General features: G+C 43.0%; 2 protein-coding genes across 8 annotated transcripts in view; one reads left to right on the top strand and one right to left on the bottom strand.

The window, feature by feature from the left end:
* Positions 1-11,742, top strand: part of SLC1A7 (solute carrier family 1 member 7) — a 114,382-nt gene extending 102,640 nt beyond the window's left edge. For both annotated transcript variants that reach the window (XM_053248397.1, XM_053248396.1), the window contains one exon: positions 7,190-11,742. In XM_053248397.1, coding sequence (XP_053104372.1) covers positions 7,190-7,426 — 237 coding nt within the window. In that variant the 3' untranslated portion in view covers positions 7,427-11,742. The remainder of the gene's footprint in view (positions 1-7,189) is intronic.
* A 5,992-nt stretch (positions 11,743-17,734) lies between these two features.
* The window catches only part of PODN (podocan), a 47,351-nt gene continuing 42,349 nt past the window's right edge, over positions 17,735-22,736 (bottom strand). For 3 of the 6 annotated variants that reach the window (XM_053248390.1, XM_053248393.1, XM_053248394.1), the window contains 2 exons: positions 21,184-21,398; positions 18,742-19,403 (listed from right to left, as the gene is read on the bottom strand). In XM_053248390.1, the coding sequence (XP_053104365.1) occupies positions 21,212-21,398 (187 nt within the window). In that variant the 3' untranslated portion in view covers positions 18,742-19,403; positions 21,184-21,211. Of the gene's footprint in view, positions 18,376-18,741; positions 19,404-21,183; positions 21,399-22,736 lie in introns of those variants that run through there. The other 3 variants (XR_008306704.1, XM_053248392.1, XM_053248391.1) reach the window with 3 other exon arrangements.

Raw genomic sequence — 22,736 nt, 5'->3', positions numbered from 1 at the left:
GCTCAAAGGTGGCTGATTCCACACCTTCCAGTACTGCATTTCTTTTTGCTGGCAAGGAAAAGGAGATCCAGATCAGAGATCTGTCATGCTGGCTTAAGCTAGGATTCTTCAGAGAAAATCAGGTGTGCTCAAAGTCCTGCTGGGAGGAGGCACCCTGGACTGGGTTGCCAACTCTGTATGAATCAATTCCTAGAGATTCCAGTTTTGCATTGGAGTCTGGCCATTATGCTCAGTAATCCCTCTAACGGGCTCCCAGAAGCCATCGACCATAACTCCCAGCATCCCCAGCTGCAATGGCCTTTGGCTGGGGATTCTGGGAGTTGTAGTCAACAACATCTGGGAATTCCCTCCACAGAGAACACTGGTTACGAATTCCAGGAGTGTTATTCACACAGTGCCAGTGCCTGGGGTGGGGCTGGAAACCTGAAGGCACACATTTCTGAAGTCCACCCCCATGTGCAGGGCTGCTACCATCAGGGCTGCAATAGACCCCACCGCCCCAAGCATCTGAGGAATCCGCCCCCATTTTATTGAACTCTCCCCTCAACAAGCCCAATAACCCTCATTATTATTAATCACATTTCTGTAACGCCCTATTAAAAGTCTCTGGGTGGTTTACAAACTAATATACAACAGACAACAATTAAGATCTTAAATCATATAGAACAGATCAAAATAATCACCAATGAGATGTTAAAACCCATGATGAACCCATATATAACAAACCTTGCATATGCAAAGATCAATTACCCTTTGTTACCAGAAAAGCACATTATTACCAGAGCATTCCAAAGTGTCTTTCCTCCCCACCACACCCACTAAATTGTGAGTTGAGGCTGCTCAGACTTCTGCTCCGTCTCTGCAACCCCCGTCAAGCAGACTGGGGGGCGGGCAGCAGTGCTCCGGCAAGGGAGCATGGTGGCATGCACCTCCGGGCTCTCCCGCGACAAGAGTTGCTCAACTCTCCAGCCAGGAGTGTGAGAGAGAGGCGATTTCTTCAGCACAGCTTGGTTTGCTGGAGTCAGTCCTGCCGCTACAAGTTGCAAATGGCAACCCAATACAGCCGACGAGCAGCTCACACACCCACAGTCTGCTTACTCAGACGAAAGCCATCGTATGTGCAAGCGGCTTACTCCCAGGGAAGGATATACTGACTGGATCGCAGCCTTAGACAGTCCCGTTTGCCTCAGAAGTTCCAGATCGGGGTCTCTGCTGCCTGGCAAGCTTCCTCTGCTAGGGAATCCTTTGCAAGGGGGTTGCAGCAAAGATCAAAGAAGTGACCGAAGTCCTAGGCTTGAATTTCAAATCTCAAATGAGCACAATTGACCCAGTCTACAACTTCATGGCAAAGTTGCTCTAGGCCCAACCAGTGGCCCTTTCAATGCTTCCCGTCATCATGGGCTGCATAGAGTGCCTGGAAGGTGGTACACACTTTGACCCCAAACTCCAAAAGACTTGAGGGTCTGTACAAGGCCCAGCAGATGGACAACACTTACCTGTTAAATCATCCTGTTCTCAACTTGCTAGTTATAGACTGTGTGACCACCTCAAAGTCAGGAAGACATCATATGGCCCCTGCAGACAAGGAAGGCAGGGAATTAGACGTGATAGGATGGAAAATATACTCCACATCATGCCTTTCCATTAAAATCACTAACTACTTCGCATGCATACGAAGTTCAACCATTCTTTATGGGACAGTTTAGATTGGATTGGGACAATTTGTCCCTGGAAGATCTCAAGGCATGTTTTTAAAAGACTTCAACAAAATCTACAACATTGACATGTCAACAGTTAAGATGTTTTGCATGGCCAAACATCTGGCTGAATCAGAATCCAGGGCCATGCTAACGACAGCAACACTTAGACAACATGCTTGGCTTAGATTGGCCTCCCTACAATGGGACATGAAAGACAAAGTCAAAGGCCTTCCATTCGATGGGAAGGGCCTCTTCTCTGAGCAAACTGATTCCACTATGGAAAAACTAAATAAGTCCAAGTTTGCAGCCAAACTTTCACCGTGGCTTCCTCTACATCATATGGTCAAAGTTACTGGTCTTTCAATAAACCTGATACAAGTCTCAAGATCGCAGAGATTACAGAAGGCCTTGCCAGACTTACAACAAATGTAACTACACTGCCAAAAATAAGAACAACCAAGGACAATGTCAGAAGCCTGTGGATGGCCAAAAATAGCATCTTTGAAGCCTGTGCCTGCCTACCTTACTCACTAACACAGTGTAGTCCCTTGAACACCTGGGTTCTGAGTTTTTCACCCTGCACAACACTGCATATGTCAGCCGAGCCCATTATTGGCTTCAACAGTAACACCATCAACTGCCAGCAACATCAAACTGGCAGGCCGTGCCTCAGCATGGCACCAGATAACATCAGATCATTCGGTTCTAAAGATAATTTCTGCAGGATATGCCATAGAATTCTAAACCCGACCTACATTCAAAGGTATACACTACATGAAAGCGATGCCTGCTCTTCTAGAAGAGGTGAAGGACTTGCTGAAAAATGGGGTCAGAGTCCCAGTAAAGTGGGCACAAAGATGGGAGGGCTTCTACTCCTGCTACTTCCAGATCCCTAAGAGGAATGGCAGAATAAGGCCGATAATGGATCTAGGACACCTAAACAAGTTTGTCCAAGTGGGGAAGTACCATATGACAGCGTTGCAAGACATCCTGCCTCTCTTACATCAAGAGCGGTGGTTGGCAACACTAGACCTGAAGAACCCTTATTTTCACATTGGCATTTGAGAGACCCACATAAAAGTTCCTCAGATTCATGGTGAGGGACACGATTTACCAATACAAAATACTACCCTTTGGTCTGTGCATGGCCGCCTGTGTTTTCACCAAATGCATGGTGGTGATAGTGGCGCACCTCAGGATCAGAGGCATGGCAATTTACCTATATCTGGATAATTGGCTGCTGGCTTCAAAAAACAGAAAAGAGTTACTTTTTCAGATAGAGTATCTGTTGCAACTGCTTCGAGACCTTGGAATAGAGGTGAACTGGAAGAAACCTCACTTAGAACCAGTGAAAGCTATTCCTGACATAGGGGCAATCCTGGACAACTTAGATGGGCAGAGCATACCTAGCACAAGAGAGATTCCAGGCCATCTCAGACTTAGTCCATCTATTTGCATCTCAGCGATTACAGCCTGCAAGGCAAATCCAACGTCTCCTTGGTCTCATGCCATCTTGCAAGGCAACAGTACATTACACCCTTTTAAAGATGAGGAAACTCCAATTATGGTTCCTCTCAGTCTTCCATTTGAACTTGAACAAAAAGCCTATGAAAAGGCTCTCTCTCACACACAGACACACCCCAACCATTCGCTCTCTGAATTGGTGGACATGTCTGGAAAACCTCCTGCAAAGGGTTCCTTTTCATTCTCTCCCCGCAGTATGGATGACGACAGATGCTTCCATGTCTGGTTGTGGAGGGGTGGGGCTGGTCATTGCAATGGGAAGAAGGTCCAGGACCAGTGGAATGCACACCAAAGGACCCTACACATCAATTTCCTAGAACTCCTAGCAGTTTTTCAAGCAATGAAAGCTTTCCTACCAATGCTCCGGGGCAACAAAATGCAGCTGCAACTAGACAACACCACTGTGATTGCGTATCTGAACCGGCAAGGGGGAACTGTGTCCAGATCTCTCTGTGCCTTAAGCATCCAAATTTGGCAGTGGTTCATTCAAAATCGCATCCACCCCAAGTCATACACATCAAAAGGGTGGACCATGTACTACCTCATTCACCCATGTGAGTCAACATGAGTGGGAATTAAACAAAGAGTACCTAATCCTGATCTTCCAGGCCTGGGGCTGACCCAAGATAGATCTGTTTGCTACTTAGCTGAAAACAAAGTGCAAGAAGTTCTGCTTTATGGTGGGTCACGACCAGCTGTCCTGGGAGATGCATTTCAGATAGACTGGACTCAAGAGCTTCTATACATGTACTTCCTCTACCTCTCATAGGGAGCGTGGTGGCAAAGCTTCTGCTCTGTCAAACAACATGCATCTGATAACCCCGTGGTGGCCAGGCAATCTTGGTTTCCACTGCTTCTCAGACTGTCAAAGCACACTTACAGAAGACTTCCTCAGTTCCCAGATCTCCCAACCCAAGAAGACGGCCAAGTGCTACACCCAGACTTAGCCACTCTGAAACTCACAGCCTAGGCAACATCATGTTAAACCAGAGAAAGCCTTCCACTAGAAAAAAAAAAACTACACTAGCTAGTGGAAGCATTTTAGATGTTACATTTCTTCGAAGAGGTTCCACCCTCTAAAAGCATCAATCAGACAAGTCGTTACACCTAACTTCTCTAAAGTTGGTGGGCTTGTCCAACGTTTAAATCAAAGTACACATGGCGGCTATCTAAGCTAGACATCCAGGTTGGAGTGGAAAGTCTGTCTTCTCCCACCCCAGCTGTAAGAGCTTCCTAAAGGGTCTGGGCAATCTATACCCACCTATATGACAGCCATTTGAGCCATGGAGCATTTCACTAGTGCTCTCTGCCCTGTTGGATGTCCCCTTCAAGCCAATGGCCTCTGGAGACATAAAACTGGTCTCCCTCAGGACAGCATTCTTAGTGGTGAGCATGACTGCCTGCAGGGTCAGTGATCTGACGGTGCTACATGTGGATCAACCCTACATGAGATTCTACCCGGAAAAGGCGTTGCTGCGTACAGTTAAGTTATTTCTGCCTAAGGTGGTAGGCCTAACGGACTTTCACCTGAACTGAGACATTGTGTTGCCTACCTTCTTCAGGTCTCCATCTTTGCCACTTGAGAAAGCTCTACATTCACTGGACATCAGAAGAGCTCTCTCACACTATTTGGAAAGGTCAAAACCCATAAGAAAATCTAAAAGACTGTTTATTGCATGTAAAGGACAATCTCAGGGCCACTGCATATCCAAGCAATGTTTGTCCCACTGACTGGTGGAGCTGGTCCTTATGAAGTATAAATATCAGAAGGTGGACCCACCTAAATCAATCAGGGCACATTCTACAAGAGCCTATGCAATGTCAGCTGCCCATGCATTTCTTCGAGGACATCTGCAAGGCCACAACCTGGTTCTAAGAGTTAGACATTATGCCATTGCGTTGCACTCTGCAGCGGAAGCTGAGTTTGGGAGAGGTGTTCTTAAAAGGGTGTTTTGTAATTTAATGTAATTTAGAACAAATATGTTGCACATTATTTACTTACTTATTATATTTGTGCACCTCCCCAAACTTTCATCTCTGAGTGCCTTACATCAGCATAAAACAAATTTAAACAGGAATTACAATCTTAAAACATTTTAAAACCACAAGTCTAGTTAAAAGCTTGGGTGAATAAATGTGTCTTTGGAAACTTTTACAAGTTGTCAGAGATGGGGAGGCTCTTATTTCAGCAGGGAGCTCCCAACTCTCTCAGACTGTCCAGAAGAATACTATGGTTGATAGTATTGAAAACTACCGAGAGATCCAAAAGGACCAACTGAGACATCCAAAGGGACCACACTCCCTTTGTCAATAATCCATTGGGGATCATCTGTCAGGCCGACCAAGGCAGTCTCCACCCCATAGCCTGCCCGAAAACCAGTTTGAAATGGGTCTAGATTATCCTCCAAGACTGTCAGGAACCGGAAGGCCACCACCCTTTCAATTACCTTGCCCAACCATGGAAGGCTGGAGACAGGCTTATAGTTGCTTAACTCTGAGGGATCCAATGCAAGTCTCTTCAGAAAATGTCTAATGATTGCCTCCTTAAGACAGGAATGTATCCTGCCCTCCCTCAGAGAAGCATTTATAATATCTACCAGGCCTCGTATAACAACCCCCCTGCCGATAGTATAAGCCCTGTCAGATAAGGGTCAAGAGAACAGGTGGTAGGCCATACCATTCCAAGCAGTTTATCCATGTCATCAGGATTCACAAACTGAAACCAATCCAGCCTAACCACATAAGAGGAGTGGCTGGACTCTTCTGCATTAGACTCTGCAATAATTGTGGGGTCTGAGTTTAAGTTGGCCCAGCTACGAGAGATTTTATCCACAAAGAACTCATTAAAAACATCACAATGGGTAATTGATGGTTCCAAAATCTGATTCAAGGGAGGAGGAGCATATACTAGCCGTCTCACAACCCTAAACTACTCTGCTGAATGTGAACTGGTGTATGCAATACGGGTAGGAAAAAAACACTCTTTCCCACTGTCTCTCCTTTCCAGCATCAATTGGTGATTAGAGGGAAGAGATAGCTGGACAGAGGGAGAGAGCTTGTTCTAGTGCAGCCACGAAGAAGAGAGGCCAGCTCACAAAGCTGCCTGTGCTTGGATAAACACTAATTCCTTCTTCATGGGGTGCAAACTGTTGCAGTTCACCCTATCTAGAGGCAAGGGGGAAGAATGTAGCATCTGAACCAACCCGGTATGCAGGACCAGCAAGGGGACAGGGTGGCATCAGCATTGGCTCCAGCCCATAGGCAGGACTGCTGATGCTGGGCTGGGCAACTCATTACCATTAACCTCAAGTGACGAATGGCAATGAGCCATCGTTGGCTTAAGACATAGGAAGTCAGAAATAAAAAGTTTGCATGGCATTCAGAAAAAACAGTGATGAAAACTGAATGTAGTAGCCTCAGCTTTTTACCCATGGATTATCAAAGTTTGAGAACTGAACTAAATGTTCAGAAATATAGCCATCCTACATTATAGTCATCCTTGGACTGCAGCGCTTCAAACTGCAGATGGGGGATCATGTATATGAATTTTCCCTTTATATTAAAACATTGCCCTTTCTGTATGTTGCATGTACCTTCTATGTGCAGGAAGTTTTTCGTAATGTGGGGGTAACACTGAAATATGTGAGGACAACACATACACCTTTTGCAGTCTGATACTGTCTCAGAAGTCCTACGTTTTTTGATATATCTGACTGTGTAATTCCACTCTGGACTGCAAAGTTAATAAGTGCTGCCATTCGGAAATATGTCAGTGCCACCTTGGTTTTATTGGTGGGCACAAAAACAACTCATAATGCCATTCACAACAAGCTACAGTGCTTGTGATTTCATTGGCCCCCAAGTTTCTCAACGCCTCAGTTCAAGGCCTTATGCAAGTTCAGGACACCACACAATTGCTTGTCATTTCTAAAATAATAATCCAGACTTCCCTTTTTCATTCATAGGTGCCTTTGATCTGTGAAACAAAACCAATCAGCATCCACCAGATTATGGCTTACCAAAGAAATGGCTGTGTGAAGAGCATGAATGAGCCCCATGGACCAGAACCAGCAAAAGCATTTCAACATCACATACCTGTTCAAGTAGAGCAAGAAGAAAACCCCACAGAAACCCATACAGAGAAGTCCAGCAGTAAAGACCATTGCACTATTGAAATCAATGAACTGGAAACAAACGTGTAATTGATGACTCGTGGCAATAGCGGGACTCTAAATGACTACCTCAGAGCCAGCAGTGGGAAACAGCCTTTTATCTCGAATGAAAAAGCATGGAATAAGTGGCACATGTGAACCGAGGCTATGAGGCCAGTTGTGAACATCTGTGAGGAGAGAAGGATTCAAAGGGTGTGGTTTTTTCAGTTTGTTGGTTGGTTTTAGTACAAAGAACTTTGGACAATGGACAACTTTGATTTTATTTTGGGCAAACTAATAAGATTCCAAATATTTGATGTTCTTTTAAAAGAAAAACTCTGATCCCTTTAAAATGATTTAACTTACTAATCACTAAGACAATTCCACAGGATTCTGCAATGGCTTTTACTGCACTGATCAAAGAGAGTGGTTATGTTTAACTTCAAAATTTAATTGTGGTAATTGCATTGGCGTTTTAGCTTCAAGCAATACATCTTTTACATTCAATTATATTCAGTTTAATATTGCATTGAACTGAAAATAAATCTCTATATATAATTCTCTAAGGTGTACCCATGGCTAATCCCGTGTGTGGCAGCTCTCGCAAGAGTTTGCAAGCAGAAGCACCGTGGTGATTGGGCAGTGGGGATTCCATATTCAGATAAGGTGGAGGAGCCTGTGATGGTTAAGATCAGTTGGAATGCAACTATTCCTGGTCGGAAGATGTTATTGGTCGTAGAGGAGAGGAATCTGTCTATCTATCTATCAATCTCTCAAAGGATAGTGGACAGGCGTCTGTGATGAGAGGGGTCATGAGGGAGGAAAGAGCCCCTTCAGGAGAAGGAAGCTGCCGTTGTGTGAATTAGATGAGGAAACAAGATGAACAAGATCTGTTAACTCAGGAAGGAAGGGAGAGAGAGAGAGAAGGGGGGAAGAGTGAGGAGGAGAGAGAAAAAGAAGGGAGGGGGGAAAGAAGAGGAAAAGGAAAAAGAAGGAAGAGTGAGGGATGGGCTCGAGCCTGTCAGCAGCCTGAGGGGAATGAGCAGCCATGGTGGTGGCATCAGCGAGGAAGGGCCCGGTCAGCTGCTGCTGCTCCTGTGGGGAGGAGCAGGACCAGGGCTCGAATGAGGGGGGAGAGGTCTCTGGGGATAAGGGGCTGCCACTTGGCCAATAGACACCAGCAATGCTGCAGGCGCGACCAAGATGGGTGAGAGGGATGGAGGAGTGACCAAGAGGGTTGAGGGATATGGAAGCAACGAGATGAAGGAGGAGGAGCAGGAGTGCAGCTCAAGTGAGGTTGTCAAGGGCTGTGGCAGGGGGTGAGGGGAGCAATCAAGTACTAGCATGCAGATGGTCTGCGCGGGTCTATCTCTTATTTTGTGTGTTGTTAAATTTATTTACCACCTTTCATAAAACTTATCCGGGCACTTTCCAGATTAGATCCTGCAATGGGGTCACGTTGTATCTCGGAAGTGTGCTTCCACACTTTGTGTTGTGATACCGCAGTCCCTATGCAGACAGTAGGGTGCCATTCACATTTCCAATGCCTTGTTTCGAATTTATGCGCTGCAATATGGAGCTTGGACATTGTATATCTGTCGTATGAAAGTTGCTGTTTTTTCAGGTTGTTAGTTTCCACAAGACTACTCCCCCTGCTGTTTGTTTCAAATGCGACTTGCCTGAACGGAGGTATTTTGCTGCTGTTGAGCAGATAGTCTGGAAAGCGCCCCCAAGGTGGATGTGGCCCAGGAATTATTTCATTATTTCATTCATCTCTCTCTCTCTCTCTCTCTCTCTCTCTCTCTCTCTCTCTCTCTCTCTCTCTCCATATATATATATAGAGAGAGAGAGAGAGAGAGAGCGCTGCAGTGTAAGATACCACTCTTTGTTGCAACTTAACTCTCTATGGTGACCCTGTTCTGTTTAAATATTATTCCCTATGTATCCAGTTTCTCATTTTCATTGTAAGATGAATTTCAACAGCTGAATTATCATTTTTCTTATTCTGTTTCTCTATTTGTGATGGTAATGAATAAGTATTGATAATAGAGAACAGGCTGCATAAATAACAAGGATTCTCAATACTCTTTCATTTTTTGTGGAGAAGTAAATTACAACCAAGAATGCTTTGTTACTTGGCATTTATTTAAACATGTAAGGTTTTTTAAAAAAAATATATACGTTGCCATATATTATCTTTTTTGAACCAATAGGGTTTTTTGTTTACTGAATTTGGAGGAGATTCTCATTCTTTAGACACTTTAAAGGCAGATAATAAATCTGCATCTAAAAACACCCCATCAAGTAAAAGTCGGTTTGCCTTCTAAAGTGCCAGATTCATGCTTCTCTTTTTCTTCCTTTCTTTTTTTCCCTTTTGAAAAATTTAGCTCTATAATGGTAGCCACAGTGTTTGGACTGTGAGAAAAAGTTCAAACAAAAAGAACTGGTGCTAAAAAGAATATGTAATGTTCTCTCATTTGTATAGACTGTATATATGATGACATTTATGGCCTAGATCCCTTGACTAAAACAGAGCTTGTGGTCTGACAGCAGACTAAACATAGTCTGGGATCCAATGTACATGACTGTGGCCCGATTTTGTTTTGTTATCCTCAATTCAATTGTAATATTATTATCTCCACCTTTAAATTTGTTTTATGGAATTAATAACCATGCTTCCTCTCCCACATGCAGGAACCTGGCTAAACTTTCTCCAGGTCCCGTTAAATGGCCCAGTAATGCATTCCTGTACTTCTAACATAGGAATGGCATCCAATTGAAATGGGAAGGTTTGAGGAATGGTGGAGACAGGCAGCAGCAGCAGCAGCACTGTTACTGTGGAATAGATTGTGCCAATATCAGAATTGCGATTTGGATTCAGTGGAGGATGATTCAAGGAGGCCAGGAATCCTGTAGGGCTTTAGTAGCTGTACAGAAGATGTAATTTATTCTACACGGAGAGCCGGTGTGATGTCTAGAGTGTTGGATTTAGGCTAGAAAAGTCCAGATTCAAATTCCTCTCAACTATGAAGCTCACTGGGTGAACTTGGCCAGTTACAAGGCTGGTTCTCACAACCAGCAATAGGGCAAACATCTTACCTAAGTCTGGGAGCGTGTTCCCATTTTGTGATTGTGTGCTCGAAAAAAGGACAGGAAGCAGGGCTTCTGCTGCATAGGAGAGTTCCATCCTACCCAGCTGTACCCAGCTGTTTAATGAGATAGGAGGGAGAGCCCTAGTATCCAGTGGAAACCTTGCAGACAACCACTTCCCCCACCTCCTACTTTGCTTTTTTTGAGCACGATCACAAAACAGGAGCGTGCACAGCTGTAGAACTTGGGTAGGACACTTGTCCTGCCCAAATAATGATTGTGTGAACTAGCCAACTGTCTTTCAGCCTACTACTTCACATGGTGGCTGTGATGATAAATGGAAGAAAGGGAGATCTGTATGCTGCCCTGACTTGCATGAAGGAAGGCTTAGATAAAAATGTAATAAGTCAAATACTGGCAAGCATCGCCTAATTTGTATCCCTGTGTGACAAGGAACAAATACATATCTGTTTAAAAACGAAAAGTACAGGAGACCATTTCACCTTTCTGTCGGCATCCCAGTTGCAACAGGGCTATGTGGGCTCCGTAGTGCCCTTCTGAACATCATCAGGCAGGCAGATTCTTAGGGCTGAATTCTGGAGCCAAACCTCTCTCATACTGTGCACACCTCTAGAGAAGTGGTGATCTCATGCTGTGCTCCAGACCACTGGGAGCCTGGCTGCTCTTGGGACTGAAGCCACCTCCCTTTTCAGTGCCTACTGTGCAGAAGAGATGGCTTTCATAGCAGGTGGCTTCCTGTTCAGTTGGGGCTTGCCTCATACTGTAGATCTACATGTCTTTGTGCACTTTTTCTTCTTCTTGGAGCTGTCTTCCCTTCCACCCTGTTTCCTTTCCTGGATTTTTACTTTCCCAGATCATTTGCGGTTTTAGCAGTCTGGGAGGTCTCTTACCCCTGCCTTATACCTTCACTGAATTGAGGGAGTAATTTTTGTCACATCATTTAATGAGAAAAAAGAGAGGGGAAAGAACACAGTGATCCAATATCTGCCACACCAGAACCAATCCTAAAATTTGTTTTTTTGTGGGAATATACTATGGATCCTTACATTTTGACTTTGATATATCTATATTATGGTTGCACTGTTTGAGTGTTCTCTTGCTATTACCCTGCCTTTTCTCACTAACCTTTTCAGACTATCCCTTGAATCCTTAAATTATAAAATAACTCCCCATGTATTATCAGTTTTACCAATGACACAATGTATTACCAATGTTTTCAGTGGGAAATGTTTTAAATAAACATGCCATTCTGTACACTAGAAGGGTGATATGATCTCTTAATTTTGAATGCAACTGGAATGAATATTTGCAAATATTTCAAATGTGGATTTCCCCATTTTACCAGTTTTTTAAATAAGATACTTTAAATTCAAAATTCAAATGTGCAATTTGAATGTACAATGTTTACAAAAGAATTCAAGTTTGAATGCTTTAGACATGTTGCCATCTCATGACTGCTTTGATTTTTGGTGTGGTTCAAATATTAAATCTCATAATCTGTCAAATACCAACACCATTTATTGTTATCAAACAATCTGATTAATACCATTACATTGCAATGATCAAATAGTGTCAAATAAAAGTACATGCTAACAATCAAATACAGTCAAATATTATATACCAAGTTTTTACACAGTTTCCCTGGAAACCCTGGGTTCTTGGGAAACTCTCACAAGTTTTTCAATGAGAAGACTGATAGTGGTGAACAAAATACAATCTTGCCCAACAATACTGTTTCTGCATTGCATAGCCACAGAAGAATGCTGGGTGCATTGGCACACTCTACATTAACAATGAGCAATATTGAGGTCCAAGAGTATTCCACACGAATAAGAACAAGCTTCAGAACCCTCTAGAATATGTGGAGGTTTTTTGCACATGTAGATATGAAAAATGTTTCCAATGCCAAGAGTCGAACTGGGTGGGCACAGGCACGCTGGCTGCACACCTGCTCTAGCCCCGCCCCCGGAGACACGCCCGGCGAATGGGAGCAAGCTCCCAGCGTCACATGCTCCTGCTTAGGGGGCTGGGGCAAACGAGCCATGCCACCTAGAGAGGCAGTGATCGGCTGGCTTTTGCACATGTAGATATGAAAAATGTTTCCTTAAGCCAGAAAGTTTGAAAACACTGATATATCAAATTCTGACAAATATTAATTGTCAGATATAACAAAATAATTGAATATCAAATACAGAAGTCTAATGTTAAAAAATATCCTACAGATATTGGCTCATTCAGGTAATATCTGCTGAATACTAATACCTCAACATTTGTTATTTATTTTATTTATTGTTCAATTTGTATACTGCGTTTCATATGGCATCCCAAGGTGGTTTACAAAAGTTAAAATACAATAAAACTCTAGTAAAATCGCATTTAAAACTTAGCTATGAAGAATTGTGAAGAGAAGTTTTGAGAGCAGATTTCTTTCCGCTGTATTTCTGATGTGGTTGAAAGATAGATGTCCTTACGAAATAAAACGGAGGAAAGCTGTTGAAAGGAGTTCTTTATTTAAAAAGATCACACAAGTCTGAACAATATTACAAAGAAAATAGAAAAGCTTTCATGCTGAGTACTATATTTCTTCCTTTTTGTTCAATGGGGCCTTCTTGGGGTAACTGCATTTTTTTCCTGGTTGGAGTAATGTGCTTTCAACTGGTACACATAGGCAAAAAATCAGCAACTGCAGTACTCTCATTAATACAACAGTATGCTGGGAAATTTCCACCAATGATTTTCTGGCTCTCACTCAGGTGTTAACATATACGGGAGTCCAGCAGGTGATAATAGAAGGTGACATCCTTTCCTGCCTGTAGTCAACTGTAGACCCTGTTCAGGACAAGATAGGATAGCACAGCCTAGATTGTGCAGAATGTTGCATATTGCTGCTTGGCATAATAATTCTTACTTTATTGGCTGATGATGTGCAGCAATAGGTTGGCTTAAAAAGGGCTGCAGGTCCACATAGACACTTTAGCATCCCTGCAGAGATAGCCCATTGTGCAGCCAAGCAAGAGTGGAGAGGGAGCAGGTTTTGCTTCTCTCCCCTTCCTCCAAAAGCTGTTTCCACTTGCATATCTTGATATATATGTTCCTGAGGGTCACACAACCTTCTGGAACATATTTAGGCAAGTAGAAAGAGCTCTTTGAGGAAGGCTTAGAGGAGAAATATTGCTCCCCCTCTGCGTCTCTTTGGCTCCACAACAGGCTATCTCCACAGGGATGTGAAGGATTCGCTGAGGACCCGAAGCCCTTCTTAAGCTGGCCTGCTGCTGTGCGTATCAGCCATTATTACATAGTTCATTAAATTTAACATATTTTTCAACTTGGCTACCAGTCTGGGGAGAAAGTGAAGAGAGAGAGGTTTCTCTCATGGCACATAGAACTTGCGATCACATAGTGAAATTGGTTGGCTGAAGAAATTGTGTTCGTCACACAATGGAAAATGTGTGGTTGGAATTTCCTGCCATGAGTTGTGGTGATGGCCATGAGGCTTTAACGAGGAATTAGACTGATTTCATGAAGGAGAGGCCTCTCAGTAGTGATTAGTCCCGATGGCTGCATGTGCAGAGGTGGTGTTCCAGTGTTGGGGCAAGAGCTTGGGGGGGGGGAGTTATTGCTTTCATGCCTTGCTTGTGGGTTACCCAGAGGCATCTGCTTGGCCACTGTGGGAAGCAAGATGCTGTATTAGATGTTCCTTTGCTCTGGGCTCTTCTTATGTTCTATAGCACATACTTCTCTCACTGGATCTGGGTGTCCAGGGAAGGAAGAAGAAGAGAGCCCAGCCAAAAGGCTATTCACGTCAGCTCTTGAAGGGACCGGCTCTGGCCTGACAGGATGTCAAGGCAGCTTTTTCCCTACCTTCCCAAGGCCTGCTTAAGACTTGTTTGTTTTGAGGATAGGAGGCAGAGAGGCCAGGCCAGAGGAGCTTACACCATCAGCTCCCAAAGAAACCACCTGGGATATGAAAACCCTGGCTGATATACTGCACAGCCCCCTGCGTGTGTATAGCACACTGCAGGTGCTGCTGCATCTTCCTAATGACTGTTGCAAAGGCGCACACTAATACAAATATTGAAATTATGTGAGGGAGTTGTGCAACCGCATGGACATTATTTCCAATGGCTGTGTAACTGCACAATTCCCTCGGACAATTTCAGCGTTTGCACAAGTAGGCACTTTCGCAACAGCCATTAAGAAGACGCTAAGCACATGCAGGAAGCTGTGCACTATGTCAGCCTCTGCTTTTATCATTTGTAACATTTGTTTTGCTGTTGCTGACTTAATATTTACAAGTAAATACTTGTAAACTGCCGTAGGCACCTTGGCAGAAAGGCAGAATATAAATGTAATGAATAAATACATAAATTAAATAACTCAAAACTGCTAAAAGCCAGACACCTTACTGGCACAATTCTTGCCTCTCCTATTTACCATTTGTCTGCTCTGCTTGAGCAGAAACATCAGCAGTTTGTCAGAGGGGCCCAATTAGGTAGGCAAGCTGTGAATTCAATCTCATATTAAGGCATATGGCTCAGCTCTCATTTTCCAGCAATATATCACTGCAGCTGTTGATTAGGTAAGTGGTATGTGTAGACACTTTGTACTTGTGAATATGGTTCTCATATGTTCTTCAGGAGAGAACAAACATGTGATCCATATAAGCTCAGAAGATAATATAAAGCAAACCATCTGCAACTCACAACAGTGTCCTTTTTGGAACAAGCTACACCTCTCAGTGGAAAGGAAATAACTCCGAACTGGCAATGATTCCATCTGCCTTATCCCTTGGACTGAAAAAGTGATTCCCATTTTATAAAAAAACAGGCCTACACCACAGAAAGGAAAAGCAAGTGAGGACTACTACACTGGAGGAAATAATACAGGGGAAAGATCAGTTAAATGGGCTATAGCTTTGTTAGAATTCCTTATCAGGGAAACGTTGGAGCAGAGCTATATTTCCATCATTCCAGTGGAATAATAAAGTAGACCCTGAACAGCAGCAAGTTTCAATGCCTACCGGGAAGATTTCTAGGAATTCCCTCAGCCAACTGAGTTGCACATTTTTTAGCCACTGGTTTACGTACTGCACAACAAGCTGCAGATCCAAGAGGGATCTGCACCGCTCACTGCTTCCAAGCATTCGCCAGCCTATTGGCACTGCTAGCGATGGCGGACGCTGCTCCATGCCACCAATACATAGCAGCTGCTGCCTACTCCTCATCATTCCCAATGTGTCCACTTGCACAGTGCGGAAGCCACCGTGAGCATGCATGTTCTCCTTCATTCCCAGTGTTCCAGGGCACTATTCCTTAATTGTATGGAAAGTGGTTTATTCGTTGTCCCCCAACACATGACACTACTTTGAAGTAGTATTTGTAGTTCATGTAGGAGGCAGTTTGGATGATATATTGTCCAAACTAGCCCATGCTCTTGGCAAGAATAATTTCTTACCAAGAGCACTAGTAAGCATCTACATTAGGGCTGTTCAACTTTGGCCCTCATGCAGATGTTGGCCTACTACTCAGACAATCACTGGCTATTGGCCATTGTGGCTGGGGGTTATGGGAGTCGTAGTCCAAAAACAGCTGGGGGCGGGCGCTAAGTTGAGCAGGCCTGATCTACATTGTGCAGCATCTACAACATGTATATGGACTCTCTTTTCTCCTTAGGCAAATTTATAAACTCCTTAAATTTTGATGGTTCCATAAAACAATGCATATTATCAGTATGTCCTTGTAAAACTAAATTCATTTGCAACGTGCTACAAGATATTACTAGAATGTTAAAATAGTTTTGCAAAGCATCTGAACATTCAGGGATTTTTAGACAAACATCTGCTATCCATCCGTTTAATGACTTTGGACATCTGAGTTGCAGTGGCTAAAGAATTCTTACTTGGATCTTGTCATGTCATTGAGATTTAAAAACTGATTCCTTTGCGCATATATATGCATTTTTTGTTCACCAAATAATGGTGCTTTGGAGATTTCACAGTGGAGTGAATGAGAGCTCCAGCATAATACCAAAATTTCCCTCCATAAAATATGTGAGGCGAGAGGGATTATACGTCTCCTTCAAGGAACTTCACACTGGTTTGTGCATACAAAGGCCGACATACTGTACAATGCTCCTTTTAACTAAATGTGTATGCAGTTGTGGAAGAGCACTCATGCGCAAATGCAAAAGTGTGCAAATGCAGTAGCATGATGGATGACCATTATTTCCAGTAGCTGTCCATTGTGCAACTCTGCACAAGTTTGTTGGTTCATGCAAGAGCACACTTGTGCAAGTGCATGCAATTTTTTTTTGTTATAAGGCATGTCAAATGTTGTGCAGCTTGTTGCTCATTATTTTTGTTCCATTTACCTCTTATTGCATTGTTGATGCTATCTGTCTCCAGATTAGATCAGAAATAGTATCTGTTAACAGATACCCTAACTGAATTTTCACTTCTTATAAAGCAATGTTCCTAATGGTGCTCCCTTTCTAAACATATCAGATCACCCTGATAAGTGAGCAGTGGCGGCCTCCCTAATGGAGCACCCCGGGGTAAGCTTTCCAACGCCACCACTCAGCTGCCCCCCATGCATGTGCGGCAGCCATTTGAGCGCTGTGCTGACCACTCTGCTCGGCAGGGCGGCCTACCCCAGGCTGCTCCATCAGGGAGGCTGCCACTGCTGCCGCCGCCACCATGCACATTAGCAAGGAGAAAAGTAGCTCTCCATGCATGCGGCAGGGGGGTAAGAGGAGGGGGGCGGGCAACCAGGTGCCCTTTGTGGCAAGTGTGGCAGCCCCAGTGGGAGCTGTGCACAGGTTCTTGCTACCCATGCGCACAAATACATCTCTGCTCCTGGGCAGAATGGAATCCATGCAACCAGGGCAAGGCACCCACAGAAGATATTGTGTTCATATAAGGTGTCTAGCTAATCTATGTGCCTCCCAGACCCCTACTATCAAGCTACTGCTATACATCTATACAGGATACCAAGCCAACACAGATCAGCCTAACAAAATCCAGACTCCAGTTGGGTCACAAGCACAAACTGAAAATCTAAAAGGGCATCACTCAAGCAGGTGAGCCTAGACACAGATTATATATACATATAACAGTGGAAGTAGGAGGCAGCACATGCTCCCAGAGCTGTGGCACCTTGGGCGAACCAGGGATGCCATGGTATGTTGGAACCCAGTCTATGTCTCCTGCCCACCTTAGTTTGTATCGCTAAGAAGTAACCAGATGGAATCTTACAAGCCCAGACGACCATGCATCTCACTGTTGAAAGGGAATAACCATTTGAATAAAAACATTAAAATAGTGTACTGATAATATCACTACCATTATCACCACACTTTAGATTTCAAGAGACCCTAGCTATAAGAAATTCCACCACGCCCAACAAAATATTGCGGTTTAAGGGGAGGTTAAAACATGTGTAAAAACTCCACCTTGCCTTAGTGAAAGATATATTCCCACCTCCTACCACTGTTAACTCAGTAACACCTGCATATGTATTGTGCAATATACATGTTCATTTGGAAAAGCCCTTCTTTGAGAAGGAAGCAGATGGCCACCGTGATGTCAACATTTCTTGGCAACTTTGGCTGGCATGGATTTTCATCAGGTGTTTTCCCTGTTGGTCTACAGTCAGAAATTCACTTTTTGGATTTCAAATGTTCTGCTTATTCCAAGTTCTTTTTTCAACCATACAGTTGTATCATTATTATTATATTAAAATATTAGTATATAATAGTTGGATTCATTCTTGATATTCTGATATATTGTTGAATCCAAACAGGATTTTGTTTTCTCTTGTTCCATGTTTTCTGCCAGGCCTCGACAGGGATAGGGTAGCATATCCAGTAGACAAAGAAGTCAAAATTTTGTTCTAGAAAAAAAAGGAAGACCTAATTTAAAACAATCTTGGTTAAGAGCAGGAACTGTTCATTGCACAGGAACTTCAAATAAAGTTATGAGTAGCAAAAAGGAACAATTGCCACCTGTTAACAACAGATTTCTACACAGAAATTGTTTGAATGTTAGCATAAATCAACAAACTATCATGTTCATTGCCAATGTTTTGCAGATGTCTGGGTTATATGAGACAGTATAAGGCAATTTCATATGTTCATGTGAGTTCCTTATCCAAGGGACATTAGTAAACATGCTGTTTACTAATTAGTAATTAGTGAACATGTGCGCGTACACGTACACACACACACACTCACACACATAAAGAAGTTTGACAAAACTGTTGAAGGCAAAAATATATTTTAATTTTCACAAACAGAATAATTTGATATTTTAAACTCTCATAAAGGTGGAAGCACACTGAAGGCTTTGGGAATCGGGATAACTTATAAATGGGATCCAGCCGTAATATGATCTCTTTTTAAATCCAAATATACATATTGAACTGAAAAGGGAAAGACTTGTCCAACGTGATGAGTTTATCTTATTGTCATTTGATGACTGAGAAGTCTCACATCATTCTACAAATGAAACTACATAGAATGTTCCCTCTTTTCCCATCACTAAGTGCAGTGGTTAATTTAAATGTATTTCAGTCCTGTACAGAAGTACTGTTTTGGGCCATTCACTTTAAAGAGTTTCACTTAAACTATAGGACAATTGAAAGAAGGGAAACAAAAGCCAGCTTTTGCAAATTTCCCCCAAACCCCTTATGATCCAGGAGGTACTTGGAGAAGATGAAGTAGAAGATTTAGAACGCCACTCAAGGATCTTTCCCTCACATTAGCAGACTGTCTTCAACTGGCCTGGTCAAGCGTCACATGTGCCAACCACCTGCATGTAATTTGTTGCACTTTTTGCTAAGTGTTCTGTGTATATCTAAGAGATACAGATAGATATTGATATATGAACACAGGGATACATGCCGCTTTGCTGAATGATTTCCTGTAAAACATGAAATTAGAAATGGTTCATGACATTAGCATCTATTCAAAATGCAATAAGCTTAAGCAAAGGATCAGAACTTAAGATGGAGCTGACTTGCATTGTATTTATTTATATATTTTATAAAACCTGTCCTATCCATTTTTCCAATGTGAGTAAACATTAGAAACATATTTTTAACTGATGTATCTTTCTTATTTTCATCATGTAGAACTCACAGACAAATTCCCATGTAGCCAAAGATTGATCTCTATTTGAACTTTCCCCCTACACTTTTTATTTTTAATGTTTGCCGAAATGTACACACACAAAAATTACCAACAAAACCCACAAAAATATTTAATTAGGTTTAAGCCATTAAATTAATCAATAAATTAATTAATTACTATGTAAACCGCTTTGGGAACTTTTGTTGAAAAGCAGAATATTCATTGTATTCATTCTATTTGTATTACTTCATTTAGAATATTTGTAAATACAATTATCAAGGTTTTTTTGGGGGGGGCAGTATACAAATATGTTAAATTAAATAAAAATATGTTAAATAATAAATAAAATAAAAATTATGTTCAGCCTTTCACTCTTAGCCACAAATGCTTGCCTGAGGAAAAAGTCTCCCAGAGGACACCTACAGGTGCTTCATACAAGCAGTGTGAAGCGCCGAAATGAGGTATGCAAACCCACGCTCCCTGCAAATGATCACTTACCTTGAGCAGCTCTCCTGCGGGCCACCTGTGCCTCACTGTGGCTTGCCCGGCAGCTCTGGGGGTAGGGCGCAGGGAAGCACTGCCATGCAGCGCGCCCCCCCGGGCCCCAGTAATGCAACGCACGAGTGTGCTGTGCATTTCTGGGATCCCGCTCCCCCCCTCCCTGCAAGCAGCCATGGCAGACACATGATTTGAAAAATGAGGCTGAGCACTTGCTCCATTAACCTCATTTAAGGGGGTGGCTACTTAGGTGGGCTTGCTGCAGTGGAGCCCATTGGTTCTTACGAGCGAGCAAAACCGGGCTAGGCCCCCTTATTCTCATGAGTGGTTTTGCTTGCTCATGAGAAAAGCCTCCAAGTCTCAGAAGCTGAAGAAGGAAGTGTTAAAGGTAGGGGAAATGCCACAGAAAATGCTTCTTTATATGCCTTTGCAACTATGGGCAGTGCATAGAGAACAATCACCAAGAAATGCTGGTGCACCATAGAGAATCGTGATGGGGCAAATGAAGCAGAGAAGTGAACGGAACAGCCTGAGGGGGACTGTAGTGGAGTCTGTGGTTGCTGCCACACTACAGTCTGTTAGTGGTGCTGAGCCCGTTCTTTTTCACAATTAATGGTAAGTGGAATTACAACAAAAGTTTCACACAATTTAGCACTCTTGCAATGCTCTTTCTCCATGACCAAGATCTTTATGTAAAGTTTACCGGGGGGGGGGGGCAGCGGGATTTGTGATGAATTGCCCCTCAACTTCTCAAGAGTCCTCGACAGTCAACTACTGTTTCTGGTGGGACTGGAGGGTGGTTTTAATTACTGGTTTCCTTGTATTATGTTTTCCCTTTCTTTTGCAGCAAAACTACGTTGCTGTAAAGGAAAAGGAAAGGAAGGAAAGAAAAAAGTAATTAACACAGCTTTATGCCCCATCCTAGATGTTTGTTTGCCAATTTAGTCACTCATAGGATTGAGTCATAAATGGATGTTTGCATATGGACTGGAGTTGCCACAAATGATTGCGTGGAGTAAAGAGACAGTATTGCGGTGTGTCCCTTTAGAAAAACAATAGAGGTAATTTTCTACCATGTGATAAGCTTGGTTCAGTCAAGGTTTATCTTTGTTTTTCTTCCACCTCCTGTTCTTCCTCCTCCTCCTCTTCCTCCACTTCTTCATCAGAACGATCCCCATTCTTCAAAGGGTCACTGAATTCAAAGTTTCCTTCAATATCCAAGACTTGCAGATGCTTCAATCTTTGGAATGTGCTTTCTTTTACTGCACTGAAGGCAATCTTGTTAAACCTTGACAGCAAAAAAGGATTACCATTGGTATTAGATACCAATCCTCCCCCATCCTTATTAATGCAGATATGGGAAACATGTTAATTAATGCTTCTCCAGAAATCTAGGAAACCCTAATCCAAGATGGCCCTGCATACTGTGAAATTATTTGTTTTATTTTAACTATTTATATCCCAGTTTTAGAAAAAGAAGTAAATAGTACTTTTAACTCTCTACTTTTACAAAATACAAATAGAATTCAAAACTTTTACTAAATGCAATACTTAAATGCAACGCAACAAAATAAAGCGACAGCAATAAAACCATAATAAAACCACTGTATCACATCATAGAACCAACAGTCTTCCCAAATAAAAATGACTTTATTTTCTTCATAAAGATGGCCAAAGAGGGAGCCAACCAGATCTCTCTAAGAGAATTTCATAGTAAGGTTCCACCACTGAGAAGTGCATATTCCTGGTACCAACCAATTTGATTTATGTCAGTGGCAGGCTAGAAAGCAGAATCTCCATGGCTGATCTTCAAATCCAGGCAGGTTCATATAGGAAAAGGAGGTCATTCAGGGAAACTGGTCTCAGATGCGTTAGGGATTTAATTAGAAAATTAGAACTTGATTATTGAAACGCACTCCAATCGTAGCTGCCCTTGAAGCATATTTGGAAACTTCAACTGGTGCAAAATGCAGCAGCTAGGGTTCTTTCCAGAGCATATTACACCCACTGGGAGCATATTATGCTCATTTTGAAAGAGCTGCACTAGCTGCCATTTTGTTTCCAGATCCAGTTCAAAGCACTGGTTATTATTAGGGATGTGCGGACAGGTTCAGAACCAGACCTGTTCGACATATAACTGGTTGAAGTCGAACCGAACCCCGCCACCCAGTTCGAACTCCCCCTGACCTGTTTTGGGGGGGGGGTTGAATTTAAAAAAAATTAAATCAACTTACCCTCTCCAGGGGGCTTCTTCAAGGAAAGAGGCGGGGGTTCTCCAGAGGTTTACCCTCCCCCTGCTGGCCTCCATTACTGCCAAAATTGCCCAGTTTGGGCAGTCATTGGCCCATTCCAGGCCTGCCCTCCATCGCAGTGGCCATTTTGGAGGCTGCTGCGCATGCCCAATGGGCCTCTGCATGGCTTGGATCATGACTTGGCCATGCAAAGGCCCATTGGGGCATTCAAGCCCTAAACGATTAAGGGCTTTCAAGATAATAACGAGGAGTGTGCACAAAAACTGCTGGCTTGGTTCAGTTCAAGTCCGAACTGAACTCAGACCAGACTGGGCCTGTTCGATTTTGCACCCCCTTGAACTCCACCCACTGATTCAGTTTTTTTGGGGGGAAGT

Source organism: Hemicordylus capensis, chromosome 4 (genome assembly GCF_027244095.1).
Source record: "Hemicordylus capensis ecotype Gifberg chromosome 4, rHemCap1.1.pri, whole genome shotgun sequence".
NCBI lineage: Eukaryota > Metazoa > Chordata > Lepidosauria > Squamata > Cordylidae > Hemicordylus > Hemicordylus capensis.
This window is presented reverse-complemented; position numbering and strand designations above follow the sequence as displayed.